Genomic DNA, 12,960 nt, shown 5'->3' with positions numbered 1-12,960 from the left:
GATGGTTAGTTTGGAGGATGCATGTAGAGACAAGTCAAACACAATGAACTCACATTGAGTCACATCTGGATAACTAAGAAAGCCAGGAACTTTACTGAAATCTCTGCAAAATACAAATAGCCTTCTCTTCCAGCAAAGGAGTTGTTCTCCCTTCCCTCTCCCCGCGTTTTCACTACACACAGCTGAAACGAGCCCCTTGAGTTACAGAGATGTGATTTAATTCAAACCCATCTTCGTCTGAAGTGGTGACAAAGCCGCTTTCGCATTCCAGGAAACATTAGTTTCAAACTTTCCCTGTTTTTACAAGCTACATTGATACTAAAGTCTGACTTTGAAATATTTGACTTTACTACTCGTTTATTTATTTATTTATTTATTTATTTATTTATTTATTTATTTATTTCGTATTTTGAGCACAAATTAAATAAACCACAAACACAGTGTAGCAACAAAGAGTCCCATGTAAATGCCAGGACGTTAGGCAGCTATAAGTTATCACACATGGCTGTACAGATGTATGGTTTTCCTTTTTGCACTGCAAGTTTCTCATCGAAAAGATCAGCTGAGGTACAGCTTGGGTTCAGATATGAAAACCCAATGACTTTAGATTTAACAAACACAAAACTCACAAAGAGAGTAAAGACTGAAAAACTTTTTTTCATCTTCGGTTGAAATTGATAAAATTTGTAAAGAAATGTTGGCATGGCCGTTTTTCACGCATGTTAGGCCTGGCTGGCTCTTTTGATTAAAACCCAAATTATAACATTTTTTTTTTCCTTGTCTATGTAACCTTTTGAGTGCAATGCACAGAGGGGGATAAAACCAGCAACAAAAACAAATAAATTATTGTGGTTTGGTTTCGGACAAAGCAGCTCGAACACTGAAGCTACAATTGAAGCGTGAGAGCGGTTGTACATTTGAACAAAATTCTTTTATTATCTTGTTTCAATGCTTGCAAAAAACCATAAATGACTGTGAAAATAAAAGTTGATTTTACAACACAGAAATACCACTGGCTTTGGTTTCTCCACACGTTTGCTGCCTGAAACATCATATTTATTGAATTTTTTTTTTCCCCAACTTTTTTTTTTGTATTGAAGTTTTAAAAAATAAAAAGAAAGAACACCGTTACAGAGGCTCTGCCCCATTTTGACTACACAGACTGTATACAGTAACAACATGTGAACCTGCATGAATTATGCACATAGAAATATTATAACACTTAAGTGACTGCAGATACAGGAGTGGGAGGCAGAGAGATATGTGGCTAGTTTCATTGTTTAAATAAAGAGAAAAAAATAAAATCAAAACAGCTATTCATCTAAAAAATAAACAATTGTGCTTCTCCCAAACCAGCATGATCATTTCAACCCTCTGCATCTTCAGCTGAAGTGTCAGTGACGTGATGTGGAACTCTGTTTTGAAGACTAGAACATGAGGAGTGACAGCACGACACAAATCAAATCAGGCTGGCAAACGATCAGTGGTGAGTTATCAATTGGGTGAAAAGAAAATCGCTTCACGTAAATAAGATTCCAAAGAAAATTGTACAGCTTGGAACACAAGCAAAGACTGGAGAAGACCTGAGGTTGAAAGTCGATAATGTCAAAAAAAAAAAAAGCTTCATTTGATCAACAGGATTAAACTTGATCATTTAAAAAATATACATCCACATGTAGCCAGACTCTGAGGGTCAGTCACGTTTTCTCATCAGTGTGACAAACATCGTGTGTGTGTGTGTGTGTGTGTGTGTTTCAATTATCGTTTTGATTTCTGCGTCACCTCCAGTTTCAGTCTTGTGACATTTTCCACATTTTCAGCGTTCAGGCCCATCTCTCCTATTTATCAATTCTGCTAATGCTTCCCAGCTGGTTTTTCAACGTTAGTCTAAATACACCTCCGAACAGCACTGCTCAGAGTTCAAATGAAACAAACCAGACAACATGTGCAACCGCACATAGAAACTCCACTAAGAAACCAACAAAAATCATTATTATATATATTTATATATTAGAAAGCTATACACAAGCATGTTAATTTCACAGATTTTTTTGTTTTTTAGAGATTCTTAATATTACCATTATTATATATAATTAGAAATACACGTTTAAAAACAAACCTCTACAAAGATAAAACAGTTCAGCAAAGCATTGGATCTCAGTCTGTTTTTTTCATGGCTTGGGGCTTGAAAGCCCGATCATTTCCCCCCTCAGGGTGAACTATCCATCTTTTATTAGCAAAGCTATCAAAAACACATTCTGGCTTATAGAAACTACAAAAAGCCACAAAATGCTTTGCATTGTAATCCTTTCATATGAAAATATAAGCAAGTGTATCGTACAATTGTTTTCTTTTTTTTTTCTTTTGTTATTTTTTTTGTTTGTTTGTTTGTTTATCAATACTGAGTAGTTAATACTAGATCCAGAGTTTTCTTGATTACACCCGCGGAGCTCTTGGATCAAAGGGTGGTCCTCACTCCGTTCTTTAAGGGGGAGTGCTAAAATCGTCAAAGGTGCCAAACACCTAGAATTGGGTTTGCATGTTTACCTGTACAATCCTTCAAATGTTGCATAATAGCTTTTAATTTATTGAGTTAATAAATCTTGAATTGTCCGGCAACTTCTGACCCCTGCACCCCCCATCCCCCCCTATCAGTGACCCGTTATTTACATAAATACGTTGAACCTGCAACATGACATCATCTAATGTTAACACACATTTTTGCAAAGGAGAGCTGCAGAGAATAGCAATGAAACCGATTCTGTACACACGTACTTCTTGTCCAACTCAAGTGGACACACTCACCCTCATGGTAATGTTTTTATTTATTTTTTTAATTTTTTTTTTTAAATTTTTAATTTTTTTATTTTTTTGTTGTCTAATGATACAATGCTGAGGCAAACTGTAAGTACATCTTATGAGACTTGAGTACCTGACTACTTTTCTGATTTGCTGATAAGCATATATGTACACATACGTACGTGTAAAGATATATGCATATCTTTTTAACCACACACAATACAATTTATGCATAGTTCCCCCCCCCAAAAAAAAATATTCCCCCAGATCCCATCCAAACCAACACCCACCCACCCAAAACCCCAATACAAGAGCCCACTGGTTTATATAATGTCAATATGTAAAGCACACACACACACTCAGCAAAAAGAAGAAGAAAAAAAAAAGTTACAAACATATTTTTGAAAAGGGTTGCCCCTTTCCTTTCCTTCAGCGTTAAAAAGATAAAAGGAGAGAGGCCATGGGGTTGGGTGGTGTGTGACTCATGATGTCGAGTGAGAGGAAGAAGAGGAGGGAGCTGACTTGGGGAGCCTCGTAATGCTGCGCTGTCAGGGGCTCCGGGCAACTTGGGGGGGGGCACTGCCAGGGTGCTGACAGGGCTATCATGTCGCCCATCCTTCCGAAAGGCGCACCCGCTTGATGGAGGGACTCTCGCGCTCGTCCAGGGCAGGCCGGGCCAGTCCTATAGGCGAGTGGAACTCGTTCCTGTGCTCGTCGCGATCGCTGCCCTCGTGGGAGCTGCTACAACTGCTCAGGCTATCAACGGGGGACCGTCCCGAGTCCTGGCGGGACAGGGGGTTCTGGGGAGGTGGCACCCCGCCACCATAGCCCCCCGGTGTGCTGCTGGTGCGATCTCTAGGAGGAGAAACAGGTTCGGACTTGATGTGCAGGCTTTGAGCAGAGGGCAGGGACAGATTTGAACCCTGACATAAGTGAGAGCTAGAGCAATTTCTGTTGGAAGGAAAGGAAACGAGAGGGGTTACAGAGTTACAAAGCAGGAGACAAAGTGATCTTAAAGTCAGTTTACGGTACGCAAACATGCAGTGAAAACAGCGAGGTGTCATTCAGGTTTGACCCTACAAGTACAGATCTAGAACAGCGAAGAAGTCTCAGATGTCTTAGTGTGGCATCTCCCAAAATGATCTCTGTTAATGATCCATCATGCATTTCCCAACAACCCCTCACACTGAGTGCTGCGGACTCACCCGAGCTGGCTGAGAGCTGAATGCTGCATGTTCTGAAGATGCTGCTGCTGCCACCCACTCATTGAGCCAAGGTGCAGGGAGCTGCCACTGTTGAAGCCAGACAACGAGGACAGGTCTGCACTGTTCAGGGAGTACTCTGTGTACACACATAAGGGAACAAAAACGAAGGAGAATATTTAGACAAAAGATGTTTAAAGCCACTATGATTTAGCAGCTCCGGTGAAACCGTCGTGCTCTCTGTTGGTGGATGGGACAATAGCATCCTCTGCTGTTAGATGACTGCGTAACACTTCAAATTTGGAAAGCTTTTCTAGTGCAACTCAGACGACTAAAGGGCAAATTTAAAATCTAAACATAAATTAAGTTAATTTGAGTACATTTAACAGTTAATAGAATAGAAAGTAAATATAGCAATTATAAAGGATTAGTCAGAAATGAAAAACAGAACTACTTTATGAGGGGAAAAGCACACAATGCACACACTGTGGTACATACCGGTACCGTAAGAAGTAGAGATGGCAGATGGATAACCGCCCATGCCTTGTCCTGGCAGAGTGGGAGTTGCTACTGATACCACAGGGGTGGCCAATGACTGAGCAGACTGAGAGTTGTTTATTCTCTGGTTCTGTGACAGAAAAAGAAACACACACACAAAGCAAGAGATGAGACAGGTTTGAGAACATGAAGTCAACTCCCAAACAAAAAAACAAAACAAAAAGTACAATAAAACAATAAAGTTTTTTTTTTTTTTTCCATGTCATTTTTTTCTTTCCCTCAACAGATGCTGAGAGAATAAATACGATGCCAACTTCAGGGAAAATTAATCACTTGACAAGAAGCTCAGCTGAACCCTGCCAACCCTATCATTTACCACCTTCTTTTTTTTTCTTTCTGAGGGCCCACTGTCGCTATAGTAACACCATTGGTTTCCACGGCAACGCATGGTAGCAAAGGCAAAGGAGAGGGACTTCATCGAAGAAGAGGGGAACATTTGTCAGAAAACAATGGAGGTTTGATGTAAAGTGAAAGCTTACACAGTTTTGTTATGTTTTTTTTCTTTTTTTCCATCATTCTGGGAAATAAAAGCTTTACGTTGTTTGTTTTCAACTCAACATCCTTCATGCTGATATGAGGAAAAAAAAAAGGAGGAGGGGATACAAAAAACAGCTGTGGCAGAAAAAGAGGCCAGGCTGCTTTTACTCTGGCCCGCCACTTGATGGCACTATGTGCCTTTACAAACTGTCACACAGTCAGCGTTTGACCCATTGACAGGGTCGGTAAAAATAAATGTAAAAGTTTCTCTGCATTACCAGCTTTTCTGCTAAAACAAACAAACAAAAAAAACCCAATATCTATCTATTGGTATTCATCAGTAACAATAATGAACGCAACATCTGGACACAAACTGCAATGCTCTTCGCTTTGTAGAGCACATATTACTCCTAAGAATTTCAGGTTGTCTTGGCTTCTGACTTACCAATAGCAGATCAACATCCTCAGACTGATGGCATTAAAAGGGGAGGGTAATAAATTCAAATTAGTGAATATGAGTGTGCTCTTAGGTGTGGATCTAAGGATGGAACTACTTGAGGACTGAGCGAAGGGAACCAAAACTAATCAGGGAAGCAAAAATGATGGGAACTGTTAAGACTATACTAACTTAACAAACTGCACGAGGCGGTAGTGTAAGCACCAGCGTACACTCAGAGACACAGCACAATACATAACCTAGAACAGAGTATATCAGCTTTGGGCCAAGAGTAAATTAAAAAAAAAAATGTGTTGCTTTAAACTTTTCACAAACGTAAATCTATCAGCCCAAGTCTGAAATACAGATAAAAAAGATAAAATAAAAGCAGCGGAGAGAAGATGAAAGGAAACAAACAAGAGAAAAACTAAATTGCGGGTCATAAAACACACAAAGGAGAAAGCAGATGTGAAAAAAAGAATGATGACATGAAATGAAGGATGCAAAGATTACTCACAATGGAGGGCATATTGTTCTTGGCTCCGGGGGGTATAAGCACACGTAGGTCAGGTTTGCGGTTGTTCATGCCCAAGTTCATAGGTGGGGGAGACTTTGCCTGCATGTTCTTGTTCATTCCACCGGTAGAGACCAGCAGTCCGGGTGAGTTACGGTGATTTCCATAGCCATTACCTGAGAGAACGAAGAAAGACGCAGGCCAACATGAGTTTTCTCCACTAATATTAAAACCAGAAGGCTCAGCTGTGCATTAATAAACCTCCTTCAAAAAGTTAAATGAGTCTTAAAACTACTGCTGTCCATGATAGTGTAACCTCATTAAGAATTACAGGAATCCATTTTCACACTGTGCTCCTTTTTTGGTGTTTCTATCTCATTTCTGTTTCCCAGTGGTGTGAATTTTATTGGAGCACTTACAGTAAATGGGGACTCATGGAAGGGCACAATGGCAGAGCAAACAGTCAAACAGATGTACTGCTTTTGCCTTCATGATCCCGACTGTTTGTTAGGAAGTTAAACAATGAACTCATCCACACCCTCTACATCTGTCACTGTCAAATAAGGCTTCATGTGCTCAGCAACAGTAAATGAATCTTATAAAAAACCTCTAATTATGGGTAGCAAGACCACAGAAGGATAGGAGAGATCACTGCAAAATCAGAGCTAAGAACGGTTCTGACAAAACCCTAACTCGGTGTTGTTAGCATATTTACCATCCCCTACACATGCGGCACCAAATGTGTACCGATTACTTTCTTTAAAAGTAATTGGATGAAATCCTAGCAATGTCATTAAGAAACCTAAAAGTGGAGCATTCTTGCAACCATCATAGTCTTTGTCTCTAACTCAGTCGAGGCTGTTTTTCCGCTTACTCCTCTTTTCTTCTTCCAAGGGGTAGAAACACAGGGCACCGTGTGGACATTCCCACTTGAAAGACGGCGAGGAATTATACGTTAGACATAAATGAATTTCCTAATCATACACTCCGGGGAAAATGAGTCGCAGATGTCTTCCTGGGCAATTTCCCTTGCTGATCTTTGTTTAATTTGAGAGCGAGGTTTTTTGTTGTTTGGAAATGAGAAGTTTCAAAAGCTCAATTTTGAACAATCTGAAGAGTAAACGACCGCTAGCGGTGAGAGAAAATGAGGCCGACAGAAAAACGAGAAAAAGTGGTGTGTCACTGTGTGTGTGTGCGCGTTTGTGTCATTACTGGCAAGCACGTTTAAGTTGCTGTTAACATAAACTTTGTGTGTCATTTTATGTGGCATGCGCATAAATTCATGTCACCAATATTTTTGTGTCATTAAGGGTACATTAACACAGTTTAACTCTGCATGGTGCGTGGGTGCTTATACACAAGCAGTGCCTATGGATGCACGTTTTTTTTTTTTTTCTTTCCTTTTCTTTTTTTTTTGCATTGGACCATCTTAGTTCCAGTGTCATTCTCACATTAGCAAAGAGGCAGCTGCCTCTTCAGTATTGCCGCTCTCTCATTCTTATGACTGGCCTTTTATGAGACTTGAGTGGGTGCATGTGGAGACAGATGAATGAGACCTCACTCACACATAAAACACATACACACACGCCACACATACACATACTTTGATAAATAACCCAGCAGGAAGTACATCACTGTTTCTGTACAGATGAGTAAAATAGACACTGGGCTATAGAGAGACATTAATACACACTTTGCCCAAGGAGACACGGACTTCATCTTGGTGGCGGTTAATCAGACATCTGTGTATTGCCACCCTGTAGAGATGGCTGCAGTCTAGTCAATTATACGTTAGAAGACTATAATCATGAGTGGCACAGGCCAGTCCTTAAGCACTTCAAAAGTAAAATCACAGGCCAATTATACTAATGAAGCAAGAACTGTGACTCAAATCTTCTTATTCTGCAACGTGATCATCCTGATTTTAGGGTGAGTGAATTCAATAGAGGCTCAATCGCTACATCAGCTGAAGACATGATACCCAGAGTTGATTTCTACTCTCACCCTCTCATGCTACTTTGCAAAGTCTAGCTGGCTGGCGTCACTTATTTAGAGGAAGTACCAAAATTAAATATAGCTTAGCAAGTGGTCTTTTTTGCTGCTATGTAAAAGTCCCAGAGAGAGAGAGACAGAGAGAGAGAGAGAGAGAGAGAGAGAGAGTGAGAGCAACATCTGATCTGAGATTCAGATAAACAGCTTTATGCTATTTCTGAAGTGTTGCGGGGCAGCTAAGGTCAACATTGGATGGCTCCACGGTTAGATGGGGGCACTTTGAGGGGCACGTGTTTGACAAGGCCCCTACAGAGTCTTCATTCTCTCTTTCTTTCCCTCCTGCACACATTGCACACACACATTAAAAAAAGGGGAGGTGTGGTTAAACTCATGTACATTTTACTGTTACTGAACAAATTTCTGATGTCCTGTTGTGGTCTAACAGGCGCGCTCCATTCTATTCCCCATACACACACACTCTTCCGTTGCGGTTTGGCTAAATGTGCATTCAACCCTGAATTCTCCAACTGAACTTATGGTGTCACATTCACGCTTGCAACTTGTACAGTTGGTGTGAGGTGCTGCTAAGACCGAAGCAGATATTGTTTAATCAGTTGGATGTGACTTTTTGTCAGTTGGTGTACTTGTGCTCTTTCGCTTGCGTTGCCTGTGACTTTGACCACCGATGTCTGACCGTTGCACCCAGCATGTAACATTTTTTTAAGGGAGTAATTGGTGTGTGATCAAGGTGAGAGGTGACAGGAGATTCTCGTTAGCTCCTCACAGAGCTTTGGTGAGGAGAGTGCTGATCGGAGCACAGATGACAGCTACCTAATTGCACAAATGGTCACGGTTAGGTTTTCACAAGTTGAGGCCTAAAAATGGAGCTCCCTTTACAAGCTCTCTTTCACAACTTCATGCTCACTCCTAGCTAGCAGAGGTAATGACAGATTGGAGAGATACTGCATAAATAAGCAAACACACACGTATGCGTACACACTGCCTGCAATATTTCTATTGAAAATACATGATGACTAAGCCTTTCAGTGACGTGCCCCATTTACACTAGACTGGAATTACCTGGGGACCTTTGGTGATTTTGAATACTCCCCCACATCTGGGTTTCATGAGCCATATTTGCATAAGATTAAAAAAAAGGTGTTTTGATAAAATTTACAATCTAAGTGTCAAGATTAAACCATTTGTGATCAAAACACATATTTTAAAGCTCGTGTTGCAAAGAAAAATAATTTTCAAGGTTGTCATTAACTCTTGCCAACAGTGACACAAATGAAATTGTGTTTACATGAGTATCTGAAAGACAAGAATCCACAAACCCACTGTCTTACAAAAAGCAGAGCACCAATAAAGATGCACACACAAGCAGGTAATGATCTGTACAATCGGCCTATCAAAGTTTAACATATGAGGATATGAGAGAGATTTTTAAAAATGGTTGGACAACCTCACTCTAAAGTTGGAGGAGCATCATTAAAATGGCTGACCAAGTTCGTAGAACATTTCCATCTGTCCTCCCCCACTGTTTCTCCTGCACACATGCTTCCACCATCAGTGGACATTTATCATTGGGGGTTCCCCCCCCCCAAGCACACTCTATCTGCCTCCCCCGAGATGAGATTTAGGAGCGTGTTGAATGGGATCTTTCACATGACTCCCTCTCCACGTTGTGTTTTTCACGGCTGCAAAGGGCTCACAGAGTGCCTCTGTTCCCTAAGCGCAGTGACACAAAGGCTATATTTGAAGCATGCACTGCAAAACGCCGTCAATGGAAACACATGCCACAACAAACGATCCAGTTGTGTGCGCGCATATGTTTGTGTGTGCGACAAGCGACCAGACAGAGAAACCAGGCGTTGACCCCTCGTGTCATAGCCTCGGGGGCCAGACAAGACTGCCCAGCTGTGCCCCTAATTCTCCATTTTTACACTCTGCACTGTATGCACCGGCTGTGAAATTTAACCCTTTAAAAGGGGGTCTCTCTGCCATAAACTTGCGCTTGACATGTCCTCAGGGACGAACTCATGGACAAACAAAAGCTAACTCATTAGAGTTCCTTCATGTGTTTCTCAAGTGTCGGTTGCTTCGCTCCCCACTGTTAAATAAAGGCATCATCAAAAACTGAAAGTCCTAAGCAAATTTAAGTGATGTGGCAAAAAAAAGTAATAAATAAATTTAAAAAAAATCTACATTCAAAGCTCTATACTTATTTAAAAGGCCTGTCAATCTGCTGCTTGTGTATACGGTGCTACTTTACTTCTGTTTTCTCCTACTTGCTTTACCATTTTATAGCTGAAAGCAGGCAGGATGTGTCACAGTCGAGGCACCGAGCAAACATTCCCAGATGAACTCCACGACCACTAACTTCAACACATCATGGACCAAATCTCCACTTGGGTTTGGGTTAGTGTTAGTCATGCATTTTATGGTCCCGAGTGGGTGAGTGGGTGACATGGGTGTGTGTGTGTGTGTGTGTTGGTAGACATCTGTGTATGAGGCGAGGAGGCCATTCTTACCAGCACTGGTGCCTGCGCCAGTGGTGAGGTCAGCACCCATGAGGCCACCTGTAAGATGAAATAACGAGCAAAGCAGAAAAGAGAAACCATTAGAGGACAGACACCCACATACAGTAACATCCATTCTACCGTCTGTATCCCTCTCACTTTAATCACAGTGTCAGTACATCGCTGTGGACTGATACAAGAACTAACTATGCTGCTAAGCATCTGGACAACCAGTGGATACATGTAGGTGCTGTCCAAGAAAAATGGCACATTATTATTTTTGAAACATGTGAGGTGGAAGAGTGGGAGGGTCAAGACGACGTGTGGCTCGCTGTGGACGTTGCAAGTGCCAAAACTCATATTTAGTTTGTGCTGCCATTTCTAGCATCCCGTTGTAATGACAGGGTGAGGGTGTGGGCAACAGCCTTCAGACCAGAGGGACAGAAAATTAAAAAAAAAACAAACTTTGGAGAACAATAATAAACCAACAGGCTCAGTTTGCTTATGTCACCAGCAATTCAGTGCCAAACATGCCAAGTGCAGAGTCCCACACTAAATAAGTATAACCGTGGGCTGTGATTTAACATTGTTTTATATCATTTTACTGTTACATTTGAGAAAATACTAAGCAGAGAATATGAGATTATATGTGGGAGGAAAAGACTTTAGATTCATTTGCTGCTTTTAGGTAGAATATTGTGGGTAGCTGTCATAAATTAAATTACACATTTGATGTGTCTGTGTCTATTAGCATGACAGACAGGTTCACACACACACTTGGGAGGATGAACAGATGGGATAACCGCATGTGCATGGATGCATGAGTGCATGTGAGGCCCTACCTGTGTTACCTGCACTGGGGGGTCTGTGTGTCACTCCAGGAGACATGCTATTCCTCTGTAGACCATGGTGCGCTAATGGCAACAGATTGTGGTTGCCGAGGGACCCGCCGGGATGACTGTAGATTAGATTGTTCTGGTTGCTCGCGGGAATGGACACGGGCATGTCATAGTTTGATGGGGGCACAGCCTGCTGAGAAAGAGATGGGAAATAAAAAAAAAACCCAAGTGTGATTAAACTAAAGATAACAACCATTCAGGTGAGCGAACAAAAAAAGGAAAAAGAGGGCTTTCAGAAAGGAGTAAAAGGATGATTCAGAAACACTCCAGGAACACAAAGTAATGTAAACACGGTGTCGTTAAGGACATCTAATTTGAAAATGGACATAAAAACATGTACAGATGACGTGTACAGAAAATTTCAAAAAATAAACCCTGACTATACAAAACAAGAGGTGAAAAGGAATAAAGGAAGCTCTGCACAAAAAGAAAAAGAAGGAGAAGAAAAAAAAAAAACAATCTCTTGTCAGTTATTCTAATCGTCCCCCTGGGATGATAAATTGCCTGGAAACACTTTATCATTCCAATTTGATGTGCCTAGGTAGGTCACTTTGGAGGCTACTACTGTCATAGATTGTTCTAAAGTACATAGTTGTTGGTTCTGTCTTTTGGATTTGTGACGTAAAAACCTCTAAACTGCATTAGCTTTGCTCTGTTATTTGCATTAATGTGTCTAAAAACATTGCTGGATGACATTGGGACTGTTTTTTCTGCCACATAGAGCTTAATGCCAAAGGTTTTACATTGTGGATGAAGATCAATCAGCAGCGTCATCAGGAACATGAGTAGAGGTAGCCTGACAGCCTCAGGCATCTAGTTTGTCATATTTATTGTGTCATTTGGCAGTAAGGCTTAACCTTGGGAGTGCCCTGGAAGTGGTTGATCCTACGTGTTAGCTTTAGGAAGTAGAAAATAGCGCTCTAAATTATTGCCATGTGTCTTAGAGCTGTGGAAGGGCTGTATCAAGGAGATCATCAGCCTGCTTTAGATGGAAATGGGCTAGGTGCTGTAGCACTGCTTCCAGTTTGACATTATTTTCCCCACATTCACAAAGGCTCTTTTACCAGGCCAAATATTATTTTAACATACAAAGATTGTTACTCTAACCCCATTTCATTGTGGGACTCCATACGTTTCACTGTATCTGCAAATTCACACAAGTGTGGGTGAGCCAAAACCGAAGGGTGCTCTCTTTTATAACCAGTGAGTGGCTGTCCCTTATTCTGTTTTATTTACCCCCATCCACTGTGTAATTTCTTCCATCTCGGATTCCAAGTTGGAGTTTTGAATCTTATGACGGTCTATGCGACATTCTCTTTAGAGTGAAAGCTGCGTGTGCGCGCACGCAAGCGTGCCTATTACTGAATGTAAGGGCCCCGTTTGTAAGCTGTCTTTCAACTGGTGCCATCCTTCCTGTTTTCATTCATCTTCCTCCCCTGCCTTTCCCCACAGTCCCCCCAACAGTCCCCCCCAACAGTCCCCTGCAATCCAGAGGCCCAGTGCTTGGCAGCCTCCCTGACCACACGCTGAACTGCCACTTGTTGTGTGCAGAGTCCACCCG

At 41.4% G+C, this 12,960-nt stretch overlaps 1 protein-coding gene across 10 annotated transcripts in view; it reads right to left on the bottom strand.

Moving 5' to 3' along the window:
* Positions 1-912: 912 nt before the first annotated feature.
* Positions 913-12,960, bottom strand: part of mef2cb (myocyte enhancer factor 2cb) — a 68,813-nt gene continuing 56,765 nt past the window's right edge. For 3 of the 10 annotated variants that reach the window (XM_017427941.3, XM_017427939.3, XM_017427937.3), the window contains 6 exons: positions 11,343-11,529; positions 10,513-10,560; positions 5,990-6,162; positions 4,500-4,629; positions 4,005-4,140; positions 913-3,750 (listed from right to left, as the gene is read on the bottom strand). In XM_017427941.3, coding sequence (XP_017283430.1) covers positions 3,402-3,750; positions 4,005-4,140; positions 4,500-4,629; positions 5,990-6,162; positions 10,513-10,560; positions 11,343-11,529 — 1,023 coding nt within the window. In that variant the 3' untranslated portion in view covers positions 913-3,401. Of the gene's footprint in view, positions 3,751-4,004; positions 4,141-4,499; positions 4,630-5,989; positions 6,163-10,512; positions 10,561-11,342; positions 11,533-12,960 lie in introns of all 10 variants that reach the window. The other 7 variants (XM_037977836.1, XM_017427934.3, XM_037977835.1 and 4 more) reach the window with 3 other exon arrangements.

This window comes from Kryptolebias marmoratus, linkage group LG1 (assembly GCF_001649575.2).
Source record: "Kryptolebias marmoratus isolate JLee-2015 linkage group LG1, ASM164957v2, whole genome shotgun sequence".
In the NCBI taxonomy this organism is placed as follows: Eukaryota; Metazoa; Chordata; class Actinopteri; order Cyprinodontiformes; family Rivulidae; genus Kryptolebias; species Kryptolebias marmoratus.
The sequence above is the reverse complement of the archived record's forward strand: the minus strand, read 5'-3'. Positions and strand labels throughout refer to the sequence as shown.